This window comes from Canis lupus, chromosome 13, assembly GCF_003254725.2.
Source record: "Canis lupus dingo isolate Sandy chromosome 13, ASM325472v2, whole genome shotgun sequence".
Taxonomy (NCBI): domain Eukaryota; kingdom Metazoa; phylum Chordata; class Mammalia; order Carnivora; family Canidae; genus Canis; species Canis lupus.
The window spans coordinates 39,023,073-39,048,912 of NC_064255.1; the positions used below are offsets into that span (position 1 = coordinate 39,023,073).

Consider the following 25,840-nt stretch of genomic DNA (forward strand, 5'->3'; position numbering starts at 1 on the left):
GAGCTTGAGGACCTGCCGTGCAGCTCAGGGCGCAGCGGTGGCCCGTGTGTCCCGGCTCGGGGGCCATGGTGAGGGTCCTCCCATTTCCGGGGGGCTGCGGGTCGTGAGGCCGGGCGTACATGGCCCACGGGCGCAGGCTGCTCACGGGGAGCGCTGGCTGTGGGCGCTGTGCCGCGTTTCAAGTGGGACCATCCCCTCCTAGACTCAGGTCCTTGGGCTCGGGCAGCACCAGAATGCTACTTAGGAGACTAAGACAGCTTTTCAGGAAAGGTTTTCCCAGGACTTTTTTATAAATCTCCCCCCGCGCCGCCCATCCAACTATTTTAAAAAATTTCAGACTTAAAGGAAAGTGACAGGAATCCCGTAGGGATGATGCACGCACCCGCGTCTAGAAGCAGATGATTCAGGAAAAGAGAGTCATGTGTGGAGAGATATGAAGTAAGGAGGCAAAAGGGGAGGCCGGCTGACCCTCCAACAGCGAGATTGGACGCGCGCCTCCACTTCCCTGTGGGCCTTTTAGATCACCACAGGCCAGGACGGCACGCGTGTTTTCTCTTCCTTATGATGTTCCTTTCTTTTTAAAGATTTTATTTATTCCTGAGACACACACACACACAGAGAGAGAGAGGTAGAGACACAGGCAGAGGGAGAAGCAGGCTCCCTGCAGGGAGCCTGGTGCGGGACTCGAACCCAAGACCCCGGGGTCACGGCCTGGGCCGGGGCAGACGCTCACCGCTGAGCTCGGGGCGCCTCTTCCTTATGACTCTCCTAGGATGCTCTTCCCCTTCCTTCGCCGTGGGAATGCCGCACTGAACGCATGTCGCACACCACATGCACGCGAACGGGCCGCCGGCTACTGGCAAGGCCTCGGGGTGGCAGGAATAGGCAAGAGGCGGGGTCACGGGGGCGTCCGCGGCCGCAGGGGCACCTGTCACAGGGCGCGGGCTCTGCTGCTCGGCCGCGACTTCCCACCCTCCCTCCGTCGCCCTCTTTACTCTCCGTTCCGCCTCTGTCCCGCGACATCCACTCAACCGAAGCCAGTCCCTGTGCTTTCATGAGCAAGCACAGTGCACTGCAGAGGCCTGAGTTCGAATCCTATTGAACTGTGCGAAATAGACTGAAACGGGTCAGAAAACACCGTGTCACACGGTGCAGCCGGGCCGACAGCTCACGTCGTCCCCGTGCTGTTCCCGCGGCCTCCGGAGCCCCGGTTCCCGTAGCCGAACAAGCGGCATGACTGGAGCAATTAACAGGGCTGATGGGAGGCCCGGGTGAGCTGATAATACGGATAAATAAACGTCTCTGTTGAGTGCTTGGAGCATTGTGAGCGCTGAACTGTTCGCTTGTGTCCCTTCATCTGCGAAATGGGGGGCTCGCTCGCTCATGAGGCCCCAGACCCTGAGCGAGAGTGGGAGGGCCGCGGCGCTTGGCAGGGCCCGGGGTTGGCGCTCCAGACCACCAGCCGTTGTCACCACTGGAAACAGGCCCTGAGGTCATCACGGATACGGCACAGTCAGTGCCGTTCTGTGTCACCCGGCGCCCAGCAGCTCTTTCTCCAGGGCGGCCGCCAGCCGAGGGGTGACGAGCTGGGCCCTGCTCCGCAGCTTGTTCTGCGTCGCCTGTGATCAAACGCTGGGCAGGGAGGTCCAGGCCCTTTACAGACCCGATCATCTGTGAATAACGAGCCTCGGCTGCCGGAGCCGGGGGCCTAGACCGACTGTGTGGGCCACCGCGACCTTGCCCTCGCGGCGATGTCATTTCCTCCTACCCCGTCCAGCCTCCTGCAGTCTCGTGCTCTGGGAAGCTGTTCCGGAACCGTCCAGGCGGCGTTAGCAGGTTCCCGTCTGGCTTCCAAGCGGCCGTAGCCTGTGTTACAGCCGGCCTGGCCCGGAGGGAAGAGCTCTTCTGTTTGTCGTCAGGTCTGCTCCACTGGACCCTTGTCCCACCCGACGCCTGTGTCACACCTGTTGCACCTGTTGCCCCCGGGTACCGATCATCAGCGACCTTTACTTTCTCCCCGTCCTTGCGGCGCTGTCAGGGTTGTCCCATCTCTTCCCCTCCCCTCCGCTGCTCTCCTCTTCCTCTCCTTCTCCCCCTTCCCTCCACTCCACTCCTGTCCCTTCACACACACACACCCGTACGCTCTCACATGAGGAACAGCCCCATCCTTGAAGGCTAAAGCCCACAGCATAGAAACATCTAGTTTCTTTTTTTTTTCTTTTTTTAAATTTTTTCTTTTTTATTTTTTTTTGAAACATCTATTTTCTTTAAGATTCTCTGTTACAGCTCCATCCGCCTCGGGGTTAATAGAGGTTGCACTTAACGGGTTTCATTCTGCAGATGCGTTTTCGTGGAACGCAAAGCCTGAGGGTGTCCGTCTGCAAATGGGGAACCCCTCGACCACGTCTCAGTGGATTTTTGTCTCAGTTCTTAAGTTGGCGAAATAATTTTCTGAAGATAAGAAATCTGTCAGCAAACAGTTGTTTATATCATTACTGATGAATGAGCTGCTTCTTCTGAGAAGAAAGGCTTGCCTTGGATTGCTGTCCCCGTTCCAGCGTGAGATGTGGCGTGCCGCAGACATGTCCTGGCCCTTCTCGGATGGGGTGGCTTTGCATGGAGACATTTTGCCATATGGAGGATTTGTTAGATAGTGACCGTGTTCTGCGTGGTCTCAGACTAGGAACGGAGGGGTCATAAAAAGGGAACGGGAGGCCCGATCCGGATCTTTGAGAGTTTTATGATGCGTTTGGGGCCCCGAACACATGCATGGAAACAGTTAAGTAGCCGCGGAGGCCAGCATGTGAGTAAATGAGACTGACCAAGTTTTAATTGCCAGGATTTAATAAGAAGCCAAACAAAGGGAGATTGTTACAGCTTGGGAGACGGTTACTGGGGAGATGCTACATCAACAGAATTTTACCAAAGACGAGAATAGGCTGAGGGGAGAGAGGGGCATCCTGGATGGAGGCAGGAGCAGAAGGCGAGGTCTGAAGTCAGGGAGCAGTGTGCCGTGTGTGGCTTCCCCGGCAGGGATGTGCCTGACAGTGGGGGCGGGGGGGGGGGCATCCCTTCCTTCATTCAACCAACCTTTGTAGGAACCCACTTACCAGCAAGTTACTGGAAGGCCTAGGACACGATGCAATAAAACCACATAGTAGGGCCACCCCGCTCAGATCTGGACTTTAGATCCTGACTCCCTACGGGATGTAAACCTCAGATTCTCTTGCGGAAGAGACATGAAGGTAGAGACCTAAATGAAGAGTAGAGATTAGCCAGGAGAGAGGGAAGTAGGGAGGAGCCTAGAGCGGCAGCATAACGCATCTGAATTCCCGAAGATAGAAGCTCGTGCATTGGAGGAATCGCAAGGAGACTCATTTGACCAAAATGTAGGACACAGGGCAGGGCGGGCGGCCGGGGATGATGGTGTGAGATGAGGGTAGGTGGAGAGGAGGATGAGGCAGGGGCAAAATTGAGGGCCTTGAAGCCATGGGAAAATTTTTGAGTTCGACCTCCACCAGAGCAATAGAAATAAGAAGAGTCCTGAAGAAATCAGTAGGACTTGGTAGGGTAGAGGAGTCATATAAGTGAAAGAAAAGGCTCCAAAATAACCGCGGTGTTTCAGTTAATGGGCCAGCAGACTAGGGCCGCTGGCACTCACTGAAGACGACCCTGTTTGTTGGAAGACGTCGTAATTTCAGGTGAGTTTGGGAAATAGCCCGTCCAGGGTGTGGCTTCGTAGACCACTGGGGACAAGGGCCTGGAGCTTAGGGGTGAGGCCATGGATTTCGCTTTTTCAAGTATGATTTGTTAGACATCAAGGCCCAACGGTAATGACACCAAAGTCTGAGTCTGACACCAAAGATCACGTTAAGAAAGAGCAGCAGCAGTTTGAGGAGGCCTGCCCCCGGGTCAGGGGTGAGAGATGGAGAAGCTCGCCAAGGGGCATCAGAGAGGTGAGAGGGGCCCCCGGGAAGCATGGTGCCCTGGACGCCAAGGGAGCTAAGAAGACGTAAGAAGTGGCGGTCACCCGTAGTCCACGGTCCCAGCGGATGTCAGCTTGCCCAAGGCCTCGGAACAGGCCTGCCTCCCGGGTAGAGGCGGGCCCTGCAGACTCTGAGCCAGTGGCCATCTCTGGCAACTGCCGGACCCGCGGATCATGATTTTGCCAGATTGCTCCGAGTCTGGCTCATTCCGTTGCCTCATTCCAACAGGCTCTTGGTAGAGACTCCATCTAGTATCAACGACACCTGCGGTATTTTCCTCAACTATTCAAAAAAAAAAAGGAAAAGAAGAGGGGTCTGGCCCCACTGACCGTATCGCTGAACTGACATTCAGGCGAGACAGTTTTGAGGGTGAAATTGGGGGCGTTAACCAGCCGAGACGCTGGAACAACCAATGAAACCGGAGACCATCCCTGGGAAATGGGGGTATGTGGTCGCCCCGGTTGTGGGCAACCCCAGACCGATGCCTTCTAGTCCCCGCTGCTTTGTTCATCGTCGGCATAACCCATCTCCTTCCTGATCCTCAGGGCGGCCCCGGTAGGTGAACGACCCGGGTCAGCCCTTCTCGCCTCCCTTTGTCGTGATGAGGCGGAGACCCAGGGTGGTTAGAGCACAGCGTGTCTTCCAGCTCTTTGTCTGGAGCTCTTTAACCCAGATGCTCACTCGAATCTCAGCAAACTTGGGCCCTTTGGCCCTCGCTGATTTGGGGCTTAGCGGGCCGGTAAGAATTTGATAGGCCTTGTGTGTAGGCTTCTCCTTTGTCCCTCGGCCATATCGCAGTTGGCTTCACGGACTTGGCCAGGCTCCCGCTCTTTGGCACCAAGGCTCATTAAGCTTTCAAGTTCAAGTAAGGACATTTCAACCCACTCTTTTTTTTTTTTTTTTTTTAAAGTTCTCCACTGAAAAGCTGCTTTTTTCTCTTTGATGATTGGCCTGGCTTAGGTGGGGGCTTAGGCGAGAACTGAGTATCCCAACAGCCTTCTGTCAGGAGGGATGGAAACAGATGAAGAACATAGGAGACCTTGTAGGACTTGTGATGAGCAGAACGGACTCTCAGTGTTGCCTTTTTTTTCCTTCTTGAATCTCATCAAATAAGCATGATTTCTACTCAAAAGGGGGACTCAGCACAGTGTGTGCGGGGTGCTACTATCCCCATTCAAACTGAGTCTTAGCATCAATTACAGGCGTCTCCTGGGGGAGTGATGGGGACTTGTGTGCGTTGAAACGTTCTCAAGCTTATCCATCTTTGCAACTGTTTGTCCATGAAAAATTATATAATCCTGGTCACAACTTCTTTCTCCTTTCCTTTCTTTTTTTTTTTTTTTTTGGAAGATTTTATTTATTTATTTGAGAGAGAGCAAGAGCATGAGCACGGGGAGGGGCAGAGGGGAGAAGCAAGACTCCCTGCTGAACAGGGAGCGCCCCATTCGGGGCTTGATCCCAGGACTCTGGGATCATGACTTGAACTGAAGGCAGACGTTTAACCATCTGAGCCACCCAGGTGCCCCAGCTTTTTTTTTCCTAATACGCAGATTTGCATGACTGAGACTCAGTAGGGCAATTATAGAGCTTGTATTGATGCTTCTAAAAAATGTGTTTGAAACTTAATTTAGCATAATTATCTTCAGGGAACTGCTCCCTTCAAGATGCAGTGACTTCTTTCACCCTATCAATCTGTGCCTTAAAAAAAAAAAAATTAAGATTCCCACACTTAAATCACAGGCTTCATCTCTTTACCCCTGAATAAATTTATTATGCATTTACTGGAATGATCAATTGATTAAAAAAATACATAAATAAGGGGTTTAAATATGGCCTGCTTGTGTGGTAGAGGAAACACTGGCCTAGGTCATTGCCTGCCTGTGGGGTTCCATGCTGGATTAGGCTTGCTTGCATTTGAGAGGATTTAGTAGCTCCCTAATTGCATTTCCTTAATAATCCATTTTTTTGGATTGTCTCTACCGGGCTGTCAGGCTGGGTGGGCTGACTTCCCACAATGAACTGTGCAAAATTCCTGCCTTGAGCCTGCCATTCTAAACGTTTCCTTTGGTAACCCACAGAAGAGGACCTTTTAAAAAGCTCACCAAGGACCCGGGTTAGAAATAGTTTATTTTTAAAGTCAACTATGCAGACGTAGACGTCCCCCTTTATATTAAGGAGAAGAAAGACTGAATGACAAGACAAGGAGAACGGCTGAGTGATTTTGCTCCAGGGCCTGCCCTTCCTTCCACCACTGTGGACTTTGCCATGGGGCTAACATTTCCCAACTGGGCTGCATCACCCCTGATGCTCTTCACACAAAACAGGACATGATTCAAGTTCCTGAGCCCAGAACCTGGTGTCCCTCACTGCGTAGGTGCAGCGTTTCCCTTTGGCTTATCTCTACTGTCCCTTGGGCCACGGAGAGTGATCCTCGTATCTCCGACTTCCTTTGTCCTAGGCGCTCACTCCCTGTCCGTTTCCATCCCCCTAAATCCTAAACCCATCCTTCGGGTACCTTTTCCTTCACTAAAATATCCTCCTCATGACAGCCTGAGTTCAGTGCTTCCCTACTCCTCTCCGCGCCCACGGTGGTGACAACCATGCATCCTGGGTCGGAGACGGCAACCGGGATTTCAAGTGCTCTCTTTCTCGTTTCTTGTTTGAAAAGTATTTTGACGGTGCCCAGGGCAAGTAATTCGTCTTCCATAGGGCACTACTCACGAGATTGTACGTTTTGACTTTCTGTTTATGAGTTCTTGGTGTAGTGACTGCGACTCACCATCTTTCTGGGCCTAATGATGCCTACATATGGCAGGGGTGTAATATAGCATTTTGGAGGAAGAATGGGAAGGGGGAAGATTAGTCCAAAATTCACATTTTTCAAATGGTTGATGTGTGTAGAACTAATGAATAAATGTATATTAAAACCATGCTTGGGACATCTGTGTGGCTCAGCTGGTAAAGTCTCCAACTCGTAATTTCGGCTCAGGTCATGATCAGGGTCGTGAGATTGAGCCCCGCACAGGGCTCCATGCTCAGCGTGGCATCTGCTTGAGATTCTCTCTCTACCTCTCCCTCTGCCCCATCCTTCCCCATGCGCCTGTGTGCTTTCTCTTTTTCTTGCTCTCTAAAAATAAATAAATTTTTAAAAAAACAAACAACCCAACCATGCTGTATCAGCTGAAAATGAACCATGGGCCTAAATGTAAGAACTGAATCTATAAAATTTTTAGAATAAAACACGAGAGTATATCTTTGTGACCTTGGATTAGGCAGCCGTTTCTTGCGTGCAATATCAAAAGTACAAGGGGCAAGAGAAAAGATAAAAAAATAAATTTGTAATAATAAAAAAAATAAAATTAAGAAAAAAGAAAGAAAAAGTAGATAAATTGGACTACATTCAAAGTTAAGAGCTTGTGTCCTGCAAATGATACCATCACCAACCCACAGAATGGGAGAAAATATGATGAAATTTGTAAATCCTATGTGTGAGAAGGAACTTGTGTCTAGAATATATAAAGAACTCTTGTAACTCAACAACAAAAGAATAAACGATCTATTAAAAAATAGGCAAAGGTATCTGAATAGATATTTCTCAAAAGGAGATATAAAAATGGCCAGTAGGCACAGGGACAGATGTTGAGTGAGCATCACTAATCTTTTGGGAAATACAGTTGGGCTCCCGGCATGGAGCCTGCTTCTCCCTCCTCCTGTGTCTCTGCTTCTCTCTCTCTCTCTATGTCTATCATAAATAAAACTATACCAAAAAAAAAAAAAAAAAAAAACCACCGCACACCCACTGAGATGGTCAAATAAAAGAGGAAGGTAATAGGTGTGTGTGGGGGTGTGGGTGATCTGGAACCTTCACGTTCTCCTGGAGGAATGCGAGACAGGATGGCCACTTTGGTAAACAACCTGGTAGTTCCTCAAAGGGCTACACGTTGGGTTATCATAACCCAGCACTTACACATCCAGGAGAAATGGAAGTGTGTATCCTAACAAAAACTTGTTCACAAATGTCTGTGACAACATGATTCACAATGGGCAAATGTTGGGAACAACCCAGCGTCCATCACCCGACCAGCGGCGAGGTAAACACAGCATGTTCACGTAATGTGAAATGATTCGGCCATAAGAAGGAATCAACTACCGATGCGTAGGACAGCGTGGATGCACCCAAGCCGTTATGCCAAGTGAACGAAGCCAGTCACAGAAGACCACATTTGACGCAGTCCTGTTGCAATTACCCAGAATAAGCAAATCTGTAGACAGAAAGTACCATGCTGGTTGCCTGGGCTCGGGAGTCACGTGTGGGTGGATGGGAGTCAAGGTACCATGTCTGCGGCTTCTCTCAGAGGGAAGCAAAGTCAGAATTAGTTCACGGAGATGGTTGCATGATCCTGCGAATGTACCAGAAAAATCGGATTCATTTAGTGCCTTTGTAGATGTATAACATCGTGGCGTAACGTGCTGCTATTCCAGAACTTCCTTGAAGAGAAGGCCCTGTAGACAGGTCATATTAATATTCTACTTCCAAAAAGATACAAAGAAAATTTCAAAACAAAAACTAAAACTCATTGATTAATCATGCATACTAACATGAGCACTGGGTGTTATTCTGTATGTTGGCAAATTGAACACCAATAAAAATAAATTTATTATTAAAAAAAATCAGGCATCATGATCTTAGACACAGAAAGGCCGTGGAAATGAGGAAAGTTTGCTTAAATACTGCCCACAGAGTCGGCCCCATCGCATGGAATCCCGAGGCAAGACCTTCTAAGGCTCTTACAGTCTCTTCTTTGCGCCCGTTCCAGGCAGGGGCTCAACCAGCCCGATGCTCCAACGCCCTGGAGGATGTGTAGCGCCCCTCAAACGTTTGGAAGGCGTCCGTGATGGCGATTTACATTCCATCGCTAGCTTTTTGTTCGTACGAAATTCTTGTTTGGCTCGGGTTTCACCTTTCCCTACATTCTGGTGAATTTTTCTTGACCTCGGGAGGCGGATTAACATTAGTCCCTTTGCTGAGAGGCAAGTCTAGAAAGACGTCTTTAAAGATGACATCTGTAACAGGCTTACGGTCCTGGTTAGATGGATCGTGGGCTTGGGTTCGGAGAGAGTTGCCACGTTAAAGGAAAGTGTACGTGCCCTCGTTCAGGGTACGGGGTCAAACCCAGAAAGTGATCAAGGAAACCATGTGGAACCGAATTAGAAGGGACGCAACGTAGGTAATTTTGTGGTCTTCGCCGCCTGTTGCAGCAGTACAAGCCCAGCCGACGAGACGGTGATGTGACCTCTTGTTGCCCAGAATCGAGGGATTTCCCGTGAGATTCAGCATGACCTTCCCAACCCCGTGCTCAAGGTCTAGCTATCTCCTCCGCTGTCCCCCAAACACTCTCTCGGATCATTGTTAGACTCGAATTGATGAACTGAGTGACTCGTAGAGCGAGCTGAATTTTGCGATCCTTGTAAAATTTTGCCTTTGACATTCACGCTGCCGTCCAATAACAGACTTCTCACTGGTTTGATTCCTAACGTCTGGATGGTCTTGGGACGTATCCTTGGTGACCATGTTCTCCGTGTCCTGCCCCTTGCAGGGCTATTAGATTGGCTTCTGGAAGAATCAGAACGAACCGGAAACTCCCCATCCCAGCCTCGAGATTTGAGATTTTTCTTTTTAATCACAGGTAGACACAGATTTCTTCAGTGCGTATGTTGTGACCTTTGCACGTGGGTGAGAGGTCACCACAGGCCGGATATCGGATGTCACGAAGAGCGGCAGCCTGCACATCCTTCCTTGGCGTCCCAGCAATGGGTTCTTTAAGGAATCTCATTTTTAATCTTCTAAGAATCATCCTAATCTTCTAAGAACTCTGTTCCATTGAAACTGTGCGGAGCGTGTCTTTAATTCGTCTTCTCGGAGACTCAAGATGGTCCCCGCATCAGGCGGTTTGACGATGAACCACATATATGCACGGCTCTGGTCTTCCTGTGGGTTTTAAGTCTTCAGTGAGCGCACCCGTGAGGGAGCAGCCTGGGGCCCGTGTCATCTCCCCTTGTTCCCCCGCACCAGCTTCAGGCCAGAACAGCATGTGTGCTCCGTGGGCATTTGTCGTGTATGTGAAGGAACATACGGACGAGCCTTCCTTGAAATAGGTCGCAGTGTGTTTCGCATTGAGAATATGAGTTTAATAGAGACCATTTAATTTCTATCCCATAAAACACATGTATCTTCGCTTGCCTTTAATGTCATTAGCTCTTTCATAATTGAGGCTTATCCCGGACCGTGACTTGCCTTCCTGTGTCTAGTCATCTCTCAGTACACATACATCAGGCAGACTGTACGTATGTATTGACTTGATTCATTAATATGAAATGTTGGTCCAAAGGTGGCCCCCCAAAAATAATAATAATAAAGAAAACTTATCATCTTTGGCAGCTGCCAATAGAAAGATTGAAACTAAAATGACCTGAGTTTATTTAACAAAAAAGGGGTGTGCTTGGTATATACCATGTGGGTCTCCACGCACGGATTTCCACTTACCAAGTGAGCACCACACGTTGTCCCATTGGCTCCTCACCACAGTTCTGGTTGGTGGAAGGTGAGGTTTTTAAAATCTCCATTTTGGGAATCCCCATTAAGGGGAAACTGAGGTTACTCAAGTGACTCCCCGGTGGCCCACAGCTAATGAGTGTTGAGTTCAGCTCTTTTTTTTTTTTTTTTCAAGATTTTATTTATTTATCCATGAGAGACCCAGAGAGAGAGGCAGAGACACAGGAGAAGCAGGCTCCATGCAGGGAGCCCGATGCGGGACTCGATCCTGGGACCCCGGGGTCACGCCCTGGGCCGAGGGCAGACATTCAACCACCGAGCCCCCCGGGTGCCCCGAGTTTAGCTCTTAAAACCTAGATCACTTATTCCTAATCCACTACACCTTCCTTTTCATTAAGTGTTAAAGGTCTGTTTTCTGGGTGCGTGGGTTTTGAGTTGTGCTTTGACAGCACAGGCTCTAGCTGGACTTTCCAAAGCTCTAAGTTTCTGTATAAAATGATGGGCCTACGACGCCAAGGCTGTCCTGGCGTCCTGCAGGCCAGTGTGCGTGCCTCTGGGGGAGCTCTTCGCGTCTGTCCGGGGCTGTCTTTTCTCCTGCAAAAACGGTGGAATGAATACATGACCCGTCTTTACAGGACAGGGTACTTGGAGACGCTGCATCTCACAAGGTTCGTGAATATAAAATATGTTCATCACTTTTGAGCATGTCATCAATAAGCATTTATGGAAAAAATTTATATTTTAATTTACATAGGAAGATAATAGTTTGTTTGTTTTTTTTCAATAGGGTTTTTAGTAAAATTGCAAGTGGATATCCTTGGCTCTCACTCATAGCCGTATTTTTAAACTTCTCACCTGTCTCCTAACACATGGATAAGGAAGGTCCTCAGTTTAACACAAAATACAAGATAAGCAGGTGCTGGGCATGCCTGCAACGTCAATTCAGTATAATCTTTTGTTGTTGTGTACTATAAACTGGGTTCGGGACTGAAGCAGTGTTTATACAAAAAAAAAAAAATACAGCTGCCTTAGTCTTGAAAGCATTCCAGTTGTTTCAGGACACTTTGGCTTTTTATTTTATAATTTGTGGTTAAACATTTTGACCGATAAAGTGTTTTGTTGCGCTTTTAACTGAGGTCCAGCATCATGGCTGTTTTTTATTTTTATTTTTTTAAAGATTTTATTTATTTAATTCATGAGAGACACAGAGAGAGAAAGAGGCAGAGACACAGGCAGAGGGAGAAGCAGGGTCTGTGCAGGGAGCCCAATGTGGGACTCGATCCCAGGACCCCAGTGTCACAGCCTGGGCCAGAGGCAGACACTCAACCCCTGAGCCCCCCAGGGGCCCCCATAGTTGTTTTTTAACAACATCATGCGACAGGAAATATTTCTGCCACACAATTGTACAAGGGGTGAATACGCTGAAGTATTTAAGAGCATTTAAAGATCTAAACGTGGATAGGAGAGGAATCGGGGTGCATCGCCACTGAGCGTACTCATACGAGGAGCCCCTGTAAAGGAGGAGTTTTAGTTGATTAATTCTTTAATAGGGTCTTTGTTGTTCTCTCTGCTGGGCTAATTCACAACGAAGCTCGAGGAGACTCTGGTAGCCGTGGCGTTTTATTTCATCAGGAAAACGAGAAGTATTCGAGAGAGCAGTCGATCTAACTGCTATGCGTGGGGCAGCCCGGGGGGCTCAGCGGTTTAGCGCCGCCTTCAGCCCAGGGCGTGACCCTGGGGTCCCGGGATCAAGTCCCACGTTGGGCTCCCTGCAGGGAGCCTGGGTCTCTGCCTCCCTCTCTCTGTGTCTCTCATTGATAAATAAATAAAAAATCTTTAAAAAAATAAAATGCTATGCGTTGAAATAGTGGAGGATAAATGCCGACCAACCGAAGCCAAGGAGCCCCGGTGAGAGCATGTTGAGCTCCAGGCCCCACGCTGGCCTGTTGGCCGTGTCACAGCCGAGCCTCACAGCCGGAGCCGCGTCCCTGCTGAGGCTGCAGCTGATGGGCTTGCCCTAAGGAGGCCCCGGGAGCGGCGGGGCTGGCCTGGGAGTCAGCAGCTTGGACTCCGGGGCCAGTGCCCCCCGGCCCCTGCCAGCTCCATACAGTCGGCAGTGCAGGCTGTCGGGGAGGACGTCGGTCCCCACGTGTGGAGCAGGGACATGTTCAGCCTCCGTGGGATGGCGTTGAGCGGCCAAACGACAGGCAGGACGGCGTTTCCCATACACCACATGTGTCCTTTTGAAAAAATCTTCTGTATCTTGATGCGTTTTCTGGGCAAGGTCTTTAAGGTCACCTTCCGGGGACAGTCCGGGGCTCTGGGGGACGGGGATACCAGTGAGACTTTCGAGTTATCGATACTGTGCACATATATGATTTTAAAATCCGGTTAAAAACAACGGTGAAGAACTAGTGGGGAAAAGTAACCTGTCCTAAGCATTCACAGATTGAAAACCTTTACTTTGGAGACATCATCTCTCTGTTTTCAAGCATAAGATACGGGACGTTAACACCGCCCCAGAGAGCAGCTGGTCCAGGCACCTCGTGCTGGGCCTGGTTACACCACCGATCGGGCCTGGGCAGCTTCCTCACGCGTCATCAGCAGGCCCAACCTTCTAAGCTATAGAATGAGGAGAGGACAAGTTGTCTTCCGACTTGAAAAACTAGTGATTCCGAAATAAGTCATAAAGAAGCACTTAAAAAAAAATACTAGCCCTTTATCTGATGTGTCATTTGCAAATATCTTCTCCCATCTGTAGGTTGTCTTCTAGTTCTGTTGACTGTTCCTTTGGCTGTGCAGGAGCTTTTTATCTTGATGAAGTCCCAAGAGTTCATTTTTGCTTTTGTTCCCCTCGCCTTCATAGATGGATCTTGCAAGAAGCCGCTGTGGCCAAGTTCAAAAAAGAGTGTTGCCTGTATGTTGGTAAATCTGACTGCACTAAAAACATTTACATGTTACATTTAAAAAAAATATAAACTTAAAAATTTTAAAAAGGAAGAAAAATAAATAATAAATAAAAATAAAATAGAAAAATACTAAGTCCATGGTTAAAACTAATAAGCGATTAAAAAGATGTAAAAAAAAAAAAAAGAAATGACAAATACCCCCCATTTGCTTCGACGTGGATGGAACTGGAGGGTATTATGCTGAGTGAAATAATCGGAGAAGGACAAACATTATATGGTCTCATTTATTTGGGGAATATAACAAATAGTGAAAGGGAATAAAGGGGAAAGGAGTAAAATATCAGTGAGGGAGACAGAACATGAGAGACTCCTAACTCTGGGAAATGAACAAGGGGCAGTAGAAAGGGAGGGGGGGTGGGGGTTTGGGGTGACTGGGTGACAGGCACTGAGGGGGGCACTTGACGGAATAAGCACTGATTTTTATGCTATATGTTGGGAAATTGAACTCCATAAAAGATATACCAAAAAATTCTTATGTTTTAATAAAATTATTTTGTGATTCTAAAAAAAAAAAAAACAAAACAAAACTAATAAGCGAGTTCATGAAAAGACTGCCGTCCTGGATCTCTGCGGGCAAGACGCATGTGTGTCCTCTCAGGGGCACCTGCTGGGGGCAGTGGGTTGGACTCGCAGCGGAAGTCACGCAGAACAGGCGCTCGGTCGTTGCCTGGTGCGGAACCAGTGTCCTGGCCGTCACAGCCCTGGAGCGATGGTTCTCCATTCAGGGAAACAGGATGTGTCAGAGTCAAATGCAAGCCGAATCCAAGACTAATCACTAGACTATGTCAGAGGATCTTTTGTTACTGATTCGTGGAGATCTATCAGGCATAGGTTCTTCAGAATTTTCTATGATCTTGGACTCCATGGATGATAACGTAAGTTGGCAAACTTACTCTTGTAAAGAGCCAAATAGTGAAAACCATATGCTTTGCGGGCCATATGTTCTCTGTCACAGTAACTCAAGTCCGCTGTCCCCAAACCAGCAGTAGATAGTACGGAAATGAGTGTGTGTGGCTGGGCTCCAGTAGAGTTTTATTTACGAAAGCAGGCCCTGGGCCATATTTGGCCCAGGGGTCGTAGTTCGCTGAACTCCAAGTTCTAATAAACTCCTGCCCTAGGTTTGTCCCTGCCCTGCATCCTCTCCTCTCTAACTCCTGAATGTGGGAGCACATGCTTCCAGGCTGCAGCCCCTCGACCTTTGATCGTCCCTTTCTGAATAACCTTGTTTGCAAGTGGAACATTCCACCACATGGTCCCGACGCCAAACCTATTTTCGTTTTACCGATTGCCTTCCTTGTTTCTCTTCACTCTGAACCATTTCCTGAAGACAAGTAGCTAGTGTTGTTTCTTTTGCATTCCTTTGCTTATATTGCCATTTTTACGTGATTTCAACCTCCACCCCCAAAATGTTCTCTACCTAGGGAGTTGTGGGGAGCCTTATTTAGGATCCCGAAGACATGATTGGTTAACCTCTCGCTAACCGCAGTCTTCCCTCTCTTAAGTGAAGATCACCCACATTTAATAAGCCACTCTCAACGAGCAAAAGGGTCTGGAGGTAGAATTAGTCTTGGCAAATTATTTGCAAAGGCAGATGTTGGTCTCTGAACTGACTGCATTCCTGGAGAGACCCCTGCCTTGGCCGCGAGAATTGGGAACAGGCCTCGCCTGTGGTAATAGCTGGCTCCGGTCCTAGACAGTTCCCTCCCAACCGCGACCCGGTTCGCAGCCGTGTCCTGTCCCTTGACGTACCTCCCCGTCTCCATCTCTCCTCTCCTGACACTTCGAAGTTCTCAAACTTCACCTGCTACGGGCAGACCTGACGCTGGCACTGCCCTCCACTTGGATGCGTGAAGGCTCATAGGTTATTGAGATTTACTACGTGCTTTAAATTCACTGCTTTTCCTATTCAGCAGTTTAGCCGTAGCCCCGGATAAAGGTGATTTGTGTGATCCATCTTGCTTTATGTCTCACTTGACATTCTTTCTGCCTTTTTCATGACAGGTTGCTGAATGCTATAAAGCCAGGACTTGTTAAAAAGATCAATAGATTGCCTACCCCCATTGCGGGATTGGTGAGTATCCAGAATTGAGATTTATTTTCCAATATTCCTTTGCTCTAACCTAAGGGTCATGACAGTGACATTTATTACGGCTCTCCCCTGCAATATATATTCCACTTGAATGAGGAGGTATTGAATGCATTAGACTGAGAGGTCACTTAAAAATGAAAGATCGCAGTTATGCCTAAATGGCATCTTAATCTTTGTTTGTATCCTTCCCAGGAGTGATAAGGACCTTCATCCTTAAAAGAGGTGAATTTGTTTTGGGGTGAGAGGCTGATAATTAGGTTGACCCCAGGGGAGGAATGTGATTGTAATTATGGTTTCCTCATTTCAGTTTTTCCACTGTACTCCCCTGGGAGGAAGAGGAGGGGAAGGGAGGCGGAGGAAGAGCATATGTCATGATTTACAAGCAGCGTTTCCATCATAAATTGCTGTTTTGAACCTTAAAATCTACTTGTGTTTAAATACCACATTTGTAGACCAACTTTTCTAAAGACCCGATGGACACTCAGGTGATCCTCTGGAGAATTGTTGGAGGAGAGCCCTTGACCTTTCTGGACCCAACCATTGAAACAGACAAAACTCACGTGTTCCCGTGTGGTCAGAAGCAGGATCTTTTAATGCATTGCTGTGTTTCATAATTCTTGGCAACCAATGATTATTTTAGTTGATGTTGCCTTTTATGTAAAAAGGCTGGGGGAGTTGGAAGATCAACGAGACAAACATACCTTAGTTCTGGAAGGAACGTGCATACATACACACGTGCACAAAAAGCTGAGAATGGCTGTGGCCTAAAGACTTTCCATCGTGGCCTCCTTCTCTGCGTGTGGTTTTGCAGAAAACAATTAGAAAAATGTCAAGAATTTAGACAGGCTCCTGCATAGACCTTACTGAGTGTTGTCAAAAAGGTTCTTAGCCCTGTCAGGATGACTAATTGAAATTAGAGGTACCCTCCCCCCTTGAAAAAAATCGTGTTTGAGAACTGTGAGGGTCATGGGAATAAGGTACATGGTTTCAGCAAGTTGAACAAAGTAGGTTTGTTTTTAATCATACGAACTGACATTTCTGTGGAGCCATTTTATTTCCCATACTACTTAGTAGTGAGCTGGTAATTACTTAGTAAAAATCCTTCTAATTTTGTGAGCCAGGTAAGATAACAGGTGGATAGATAGTTGGGTTTGGAAGGAATAGATTTGAATGATTTTATAAAACAAATAATCTCTGTATCTGTATTATATATTATGTATAGTAATGGATATGTATATTATTTACATTTTTTATTAAGCTTGTTTCTTCCAAATGTTAGAATCATAGTCTTAATGATGTTACACATATCTGTTTGGCCTCGAGTCTGTGGCATCTCCTGACCTTGGAACTGTGGGATTTCATCCGTGTAACAGAAGCAAGTAGCCCGGAGTCCAGAAAGTTAAGGAGAAAAGGGTTTTGCGACTTTGATTCAAATGTGAATTATAAATGATTTTAGTAAAATTACAGGTTTAAGACATGGGCATTGATCTTTACAGTATTTCTTATCATGATCAAAGTGTTATTCTTTACGTAGCGCAGAAATTTGATTCAAGAAAACAAGGGGCCCTGGTTGCTTTCCTCCTATTTATATCCTTGACTTTTATTTTTCCTCTCGCCCTTTTCATTTGAATTTCCTTTCCACTTTGTCCTTTCCATGATTTTTCCTCTTTCTTGCCTTTTTCCAAGTGACACATCCTTGCTTACCTTCGTTCCTTATCACTTATGTCTTCTTTACCAGTTTGTTATTGTGGTACTGTCATTTCTAATAAGAAAAGTATATTTGGCCTTGTCCCTTTCTAGCACAGAGCTCCTAAAGCCCTTGGAATTTCCTAAGCATTAGGAGCCACGGGAACATCTTTGTAATAATACTTGGTCTTTTATCACTGGTTCCTGAAATAGCTCGGGTTCAGGGAAGTTTGAAGGGGTGTCTTGTTATTCATTACAAGCCCCTTTCAACTACACCTGGCTTTATGTTAATGAGGTAACCACCTCATTATTGGGGCTTGGGAAGCCCCAGGGTTGGGGGTGTTGGTTGTCAGGGGAACCAACCAGGTGATCAGAGGGTTGTAACTTCCAGCTCCACCCCCAAACTTCAGGGAAGGGAGAGGGCTGGAAATGGAGTTCAGTCACCAGTGGCCAATGAAGCCTCCATAAAAACCCAAAAAAAGGGGGTTCTGGAGGGCTTCCAGGGTGGTGAACCCACAGAGATCTGGGGAGAGTGGCAGTCCCAGAACGTATGGAGGTTCTCTGCCCTTTCCCACATACCTTGTCCTATGTGGGACATATAGGACATATATGAACATATAGGACATATATGGACATATAGAACCTCCAACCTAACGTATGGAGGTTCTCTGTCCTTTCCCACATACCTTGTATTTTTTCATGTGGCGATTCACCCGTGTCCTTTATGGTAAACTGGTAAATATAAGTCCACGTTTCTCTGAGCTCTGTGAGCCAATCTGACAAATTAATCAAGCCAAAGTAGGGGGTCATGGGAGCCTCGGATTTCCAGCCCACTGATCAGAAGCACAGGTGACAGCCTGGCTTTGGGATTCCGACCTGAAGTCAGGAAGGGAGCAAGTCTCATGGGACTGAGCCCTTAACCTGCGGGATCCAACACTATCTCCAGGTATACGGGGTCAGAATTGAGTTAATTGCGTGGTGGTGTTGAAAACACACACGATAGAGTTATCCTGAGTCCCCCTGCAAAGACTTACCGAAGGGTAGTTAATTGCTACCCGTTTGTTAATGATTCCTGAACCTGCACATCTCGTCAAATGCTTTTCCTCTCCTACAATCACCTTCAAAACAACATTGCCAAAACCGAGTACAGTAGTCGGGGACCTGGCAAGAAACCAAGCTGTCACCCTCTCTCCTGCATCCCCTCGTCCTGTTGCTGTCCTAGATTCTCTCTTCCTCCGCTCATGTTCTTGTCTGTCTCCGTGACTCCAGCTCTTCATAGCCCTGACCCAAATCATCATCCCTCACCACATTTTTTTCTTCTGAACTCTGACCTCTTGTTCTGTTTATTGGACAGCTCCACCTCGGTGTCCTACCAGCACCACAACTTAACATTCAAATTAGACCTAAATGACCACTTGCACCCACCAATTTCCCAGTGCCAGTAAAGGCCTCATGGACATGCAGTCGCCCCCGTTCAGCCCTCAGAGGATTTGGCAGCTTTCCCCAGTCTGCTCGTCTGCATCTGCTTGGCCACTAGCCAAGGCCTCGAGGAGGCTTCATCCCTTTCCTGCATTATTACCGTCAACCCACAGTTCCTCCAACAGTATTCACTCTAACGCACAGTGCCTTTGCTCATGACACGTCTTGTGAATATGACACTTTCCCCCTGGATTTTCAACACAATCCTATTTGTTTATCAAGACCTAGTGGAAACCCACTTCCTTTGTAAAGCCTTTACCATTTACGGTGCCTGTGACCTTTTATTGTAGAACACAGTTAGCATTACTTAGTTTAGGAAAAATGGCCTAATACAGTAGAGAGGTAAAAGCCCTGTTGAAGTATGCTTCGGGGAGTAAGATTTTGAATAACCGTTGGTAGCAGTTTGAAATAGAAGGTGGGCCCACGGTTTAGTATTCATGTTAAGACATTGTAGCGTTAGTTAATCGGCCATGATCAGAGTCACCAACATGCATAATGGGTACAAACAACGTAAAATACTGTGTCGTAGTGATGCACTAAGAAGTCACAGCATCACCTGGATAGAAAGTCTGCCAAAGTATTTGGCCCGAATCCAACTCTGAGGAACAATCAATTAGACAAGCCCAATATGAGGGGACATACCGTGAAGACACCTCCTCTTCTCAAAAGGCTAGAAAAATGGTCACAGATGAAAGATGACCTAGGAGCCAGGCCAAAGGACGTGTGATCCTTGGTTGAGAAGCAGCTATGATAGACATTATTGGGACAATTGGAGGATTTTGAGTGTAGATTGAATATTAGATAAGATATTCTCTCTGTCTTGAACTTCCTGCATGTGGTAACTCTCTTGTCAGAGATAGTCGTGCACGCAGGGAAGCACTCTGGATGTTAGGAGGCGCTTAGGCTGACGTATTCAGGGGTGAAGTGTTGTAATGTGTATGCTAGTCCTCAAATTGTTCAGCAAGAAGAAATTTGTGTATATACTGTATAATTTTATATACACAAATAGTGGAGAAGAGAGAGCGAGAGAGTGAAAGGGAGGGAAGTTGGGAAATGTGGCAAAATGTTGGCTCTGGAGAAAGGAGACACAGTTTTCATGGTACCCTTCTTGCAGTTGCAAGAAGGGCTTGGAGGGCTTGAAAACTTGCAATATAAAGAGTTGGGGATGAAAAGACATTAGTTCTCTTGTCTCTTCCTGAGGGGTCAGGGTGGGAACCGCGCGTAAGCAGTGGATTTGGAGATGGCGAGGCCCCCGCGGGTTGCAGAGCCGCAGTCTCCTATGCGCGTGTGTCCGCCACATGGCATCTTCTTCCTCTCTCGTTGTGATGTCGGGAAAGGGCAGACCGAGCCCCCGCGCGCACCTACACACTTGCAGGCTGGTTCGAACTCGGTCGGGGGGCTGACAGCTCACTGATCACCGAGGGCTCCAGAAGTCCTCAGTGGCCGGGCCCGCAGAGACCCAGGAAGTGTGGCCAAAGGGGTTTTGAGGCCTGGAAGCCATGCCTCGGTGTCTTAATGGCCTGGTGTTGAGAAGAATCCATTAAGGTGGCCCAGCTGCTCGACTTGAAGATAAATGGAGAAGTGTGTTTTCACATAGCAATCCCAAATTACAAACACGTGCACATTCACAGAGGCATGAATAGGTGTGTTCTAGCCTCCGAGTGGAGCTGTGGTTACCAAGCATTCAGGGGTGAAGGTGTTAAAACAAAGTAGTTGAAAATGATTTCCTGGCAGGAATGCAGCAACCCTGGATCCGGGTCTGGGTTTCTTCGGTAACGATTGCTGACATATGAAGCCGAGGGGTGACCGCCTGCAGATGCTTGCATTCTTTTTTAGGTGTTAGTGATACTGCTGGCTCTTGCCAGCGAGAAAGATCTCGAATTTAGGGCTTGGCATACCAGAGACTTCTAAAAATGCTGCCCTTTAGTCTGCCAGCTTGTCAGGATTGCACAACGAGCCACATCCTGAAATGCAATTTAATGGTCATTAGAGATTGTGCTAAATTCTCTTTCATCCCAGAAATAGACGTTGTGGGAGAGACACAAATGTATGAAATCCTCGCTAACAATAGGAATTTGTGGATTAAACCTTCTCTTGCCCAGATTTTAATTGTAACTGCCATTGTGTGTGCGCGTGCGTGTCTGGACACGCACGCGCACACGTGTGAAGTATAACTGGCAAGAGATGATATTTGGGGATTCAGCCCTCGGGTGCCGAGCCTTTCTAGAGCCGTCATGACATACTTGCTTGATCTTGCACGTGAATCCATGAGGATGAAAGTGATCCGAGAAAAAGAGAATTTTACAGCTGGAGGAGGGGCGTCTTGGGGATATTTGTTTTACAGACGAGGACACGCGGGTCTATAGAGGAGAGCTCTCTGCCCAAGGTCACACAAAGAATAAATGCTGAGATGGGGGCAGGGCTTGGGCCACCCTCCTCCTCGGTTGTGTCACTCATCAATGCTTCCGGTTGGAAATGGGACACGTGTAAATGACAGGTTATTTTCCCTCTTACTGGAAAGAGGGGAAAGCAAAGACTTGCTTTTTAGGTTCATTTCTGTCCCCATCCCCACCCCCGTTCTGGGCCACTCTACCTTCAAAATCTCTTCCCAAGCTCTGAAGGGCTTCACTTCATGGAGTGTCTCTTTGCCTGATGGATGCTGGAAATTTGCCGGTGGCCGGAGCTCAGTACAAGATAGCAGGAATGAGGCCAGTAGAATTATCCCGCGCCCACCCGGACAACCCACTCATCCTTATTCTTTTGAAAGAGGATGTATTCTCCTTTAGTCAAAAGATAAAGATTTCAGATACAGCTGGAGCTGAGTTTCCTGAAGTGGATAAAAATGCAAGTTTCCATAAACCCTGTGGACTTTAGGAAGCTTTCAAAGTGTATCTGCTTTATTTTATGAGACTGATACCGGGACAGTTGGCGTTTCATCGCTCGAGGGAGGTCAGAGCAGGGGAAGAGATGAAAGAAGCCAGTAGAGATCTCCGCATTACGAGAAGATTAAAAATTTTGCTCTGGACAAAAGGTAAACATACGAAGCTGTTGAAAACCGAGTAGCAGTCGTGAAAAGCCCTTATGCAAACTTCATGATTTCAGCAAGATGACAACACCGTAAATTTGAGTCGCAGGTGTGTTGGGTGTCTGCCTGCCAAGGCCTGGTTCCCTGGATCCTACCTGGAGCCTGACTCTTGTGGGCTGTAGTTCATCCCGAGCGGCGTCTGATGTTTCAGCCTTATATCCTATGGTTCCTTTAGAACTTCTCGAGCATTCCCCTTCCCTTCACAGGCTGGCTTGCAGGGGTCCTCGGAAGAAGCCGGTCCACGTTCTGTTCTCTACCTCTGTTTCTCTTCCAGTTGAAGTTAACATTTTAGGCCAGGACGGAGGCAGAGCAGACCAAGCGGGAGGCCAGAGGTGTAAAGGATGTAGTGATACCACCCCACGGGGAGTACCTGCATGACAGGTACAGTGGCGGGTTCTCCTTAGTCTCGACGATTGCCCTGCAATATGGTCATTGCCGTATCTTTAAATATCCCAGAAAATAAAGGTGCAACGTTACCAGCTTTCCAGTAAATAAGAGACAGAGTTGAGATTTGTGCCCCGGTTTGCCCCAACTGGAGACCGTGCCTTTTCTACTGGATTGCACTGTGTCCTTTAGGCCTTGCCCCATGTCACTGAACCCCAACACCCCTGAGTCGCTGTTTTTGGACACGTCTATGGCTAAGGAGATCTCATGTGTTGCATCCCTCTCACTGAAGATTTACTGACTTTGCCAGATTGTGGCGGTGGCCCATTCCAAATATGGCTCTTCTAGTGTCAATCCCATGAAGTCAAGCTCCTGGCGGGGCAGGGGTGGGAAGCACACCTTAAGTCTCATAGTCAGTGAAGCGCCAGTTCAGCAAATGATGAAATAATAGACTAGAAATCTTTCCTGAAGTCTTTTGGAAGAATATCATAGAGTGATTCCATTTATATTGTGCAGCAGAACTTTCTAGAATGCCCTCCTCTCTTTCTCTCTGTTTTCCCCTCTTTACCGTGGGCAGGAGGTATTTTCACGGAGAGAAATGAATAGATCTTGTGAAGAATCTCAGCCAGGATGGAGTTTCACGACACCCTTTCCTTTATCCTCATCCCTGGCATGTCGGTCATGTTCTCCTACCACACGCAGAAGGAATGCTCAATTTGCTGCTTTTGCCGAGCCGAAGTAGGGATGGTGGTTAGCATTTTTGCAGGTTTGGGCACAATGGAGCACAGGCTGCAGGGGAAAACAACAACAAAACATGCACGGCCTCTGGTACCCAACCCTGCCTTTGGTCAAGTGGTAGAAGGTGAACCTAGGGGGTGCTCGGTTTATTTGACGGCCCCCAAGTCAGTGTGGCTTGTGCACTGCTGGTTGTAGCAGCCTCCACAGGTAGCTTCTAAAAAAAGTACAGATTGTTTCGTGCCCCTTATCTTCGCAAATAACTTTCTACGGCCGCCCATTGCATATGGGACATAATCCAAATCCCTCAGAAGGGCGTTTGCGGCTTTCCCTGAGCTAAGGTGGCATTCCAGGTTTATTTTCCATTGAATACATCACTCTGACGAACCAGGATGACAGCGCACGGGTGACCTGAACCAAGAGACTTGGCCATGTAGTGAATACCAGGTGACAGTGTGACCATTGATGAGAGCCATTCTCCAGTGAGTTGGACAGAATGAAAGGGAAATTGGATCCTACTGACGTGCTTGGATCAGACCAATGGGTTAGTCCCCATCTACACCTATTTTGAGTCCTTGGGAAGACCTAATAGTAGCTTTTTTTGGTTCTTCCCATCCATCCTATGATTATCCACTTTCTGATTTTCTTATTTGGTGAGTGTGCTAAATACCCATTACTGGGTGACAAGTTCCCCCCAAGACTTAGTGACTTAAAACATTCATTGTCTCATACTTCCTGTGGGTCAAGACTCTGGGCGTGGCTTAGGTCAGACCCTGGTTCAGCACCTCTCAGAAGGCTACACTCAAGGAGTTGGCCAATGTCATGCCAAGACTTGACTAGGGAAGATTCTGCTTCCAAGCTCACTTACGCGGATATTGGCAGGATTCAGTTCCTTGCAGGATGTTGGCCAAAGCCATCTTCAGTTCCTTGCCTTGTGGGCCTGCTCACATAAAACAGCTCACAAAGTGGCAGCTCATTTCATCAGAGGGAGCAAGCAAGAAGAACCAAAGAGAGAGAGAGAGAATGAACAAGATGGGAGTCATGGTCCTTTGTAACCAAATCTCGGAAGTGACATTTCATCACTTCTACCATAGTCTATTCATTGAAAGCAAATCACAAAAAAAAAAAAAAACAAGATAAACTAAAAGCAAGTTGCTAGCGCAGCCCACGCTCAGGGTAGATCACACAAGGACGCGTTCGCAGGAGGAAGGGTCGCTGGGCGCTATTCAGATGCTGCCTCCCCAGTGAGTGAGATGGTTACGTTAATCTATTGAGAAATCAGGGCATAGATTTCCGGTTTTCCTGATAATGCATCTCCTATAGGACTTTAAAGATAACACTGTTTCCCTCGGACCCCCCCCCTTGCCTGCCATTTAAGGCCTGTCTTCCGGTTTTCCTTTGCACGTATGCGCCAAAGAGTGATGGTTTGCTCTCTCTCGCTTTCCAACTGAAAATCTACTCGCGACTCAAGACGTAATTCCTGCCTGTCAGGAGCTCACCTCCTGGGAGACAGACGCACAAACAAGGTCTAATAAAGGTAGGGGGTGCGATGTTAATGAAATAGAACATGCGAGGACGAACAAGGGGAAAAATATCTGAGATGAAGAGCTTTGGGAGTTGTGGGATCTGAGCTGGGAGTGAGGAGCACCAGAGTTGGAGGAAGGACATTCTTGCCTCTGGGGTTGGAACGAGAAAGGTTCGGGGCCACGAGAGCCTGGGTCTTGTCTGGGGGTGGCTGGTATTTGCACGTGGCCGCGGCTGGGCCCTCGGGTCCCTGGGAGACATCAGTGCTGTGGAAAGTGGACGAGGACTAGTAGGTTGAGACCAGAGAGGCCACCTGGAGGCGCTGGGACATGTTTCTGTGCATCAGAGACACTGATCACAAAGGAGTCCCGTGTTCCGGACAACTGTGCCGGCGACGTGAGGAGCAGGCTGTGGAGAGAGGCAGCGGCGGGGTCAGGGGTGGATGACGAGATGGCGAGCACCTAGATCTTGGTAGAGGCGGCGGGAGTGGCGGGGAGGAGGCAGGATTTATGTTTCTGTGTTTCTCCCTGAGTGTAATGTCCTCAATTAGAAGACATTTTGTGCAGGATGACTGATTGGAGAAAAGCTACCGGGTGAGTTACGGCACCGCGCGGGGACGGCAGCGAGGGAAGATGCATCTTTATCTCGGAGGTTAAAAAAAAAAAAAAAAAAAAACGTGCCTTGTAGAGCTGATGAAATACGGTAAGCGATCTGGGGAGGACGGCATCGGCGTCTGGGACGCAGACGACCCGGAGGATAATGATGCCGTTGATGCGAGTCGCGGGCCCGCGGCTGGGAGGTAGGTTCCGGGAGCCCGGATGATCTGCTCCTGGCCATCCCGAGTCGGTCGTGTCTAGGAGGCCCTCACTCCGCACAGATGGCTGGCACACAGCTGGAAATAGCAGGATTGGAACTCAAGGAGAAAGTCATTGCACGGGGTTGGTGCGTGGCTGGTTGTGAGGTTGGGTCCCGATGCTTAAGCGCATGTGAAGCGAATCACGGCTTTCTCCAAAGCCGCGAGCTGTGAGGCCTTCCCCCCACGGTGGAGCCTCCCCCCGGAGCGTGGGCCGTGTGCGGGGACGCGGGAGGAGCAGGTGCGGCAGTCGGCTTGTGACCACGGGGCCCGCACGCGGTGCCTGGACGATCGGCGGCTGGGCCAGCCCCACATCCTGCCCCCCCCGGACCCCCAGGATGAGGAGGGCGGCCGCGCCCATCAGCATGGCAGGAGGTGCATGCCCAGGAGGCCAGGGCCCCGCGGTGGTAGGTGGCGGGCACCCTGCCGTCTGCCCCACTCCTTGCAGCTCCCCGGGCCGGGGCTACTGTCCACCATGGGCGCAGGCACGGCCGCTT

At 48.4% G+C, this 25,840-nt stretch overlaps 1 protein-coding gene across 13 annotated transcripts in view; it reads left to right on the forward strand.

Annotated features, from left to right (window-relative positions):
• The window catches only part of LIMCH1 (LIM and calponin homology domains 1), a 296,259-nt gene that overhangs the window by 125,383 nt on the left and 145,036 nt on the right, over positions 1 to 25,840 (forward strand). For all 13 annotated transcript variants that reach the window (XM_035713987.2, XM_035713995.2, XM_035714024.2 and 10 more), the window contains one exon: positions 15,510 to 15,579. In XM_035713987.2, coding sequence (XP_035569880.2) covers positions 15,510 to 15,579 — 70 coding nt within the window. The remainder of the gene's footprint in view (positions 1 to 15,509; positions 15,580 to 25,840) is intronic.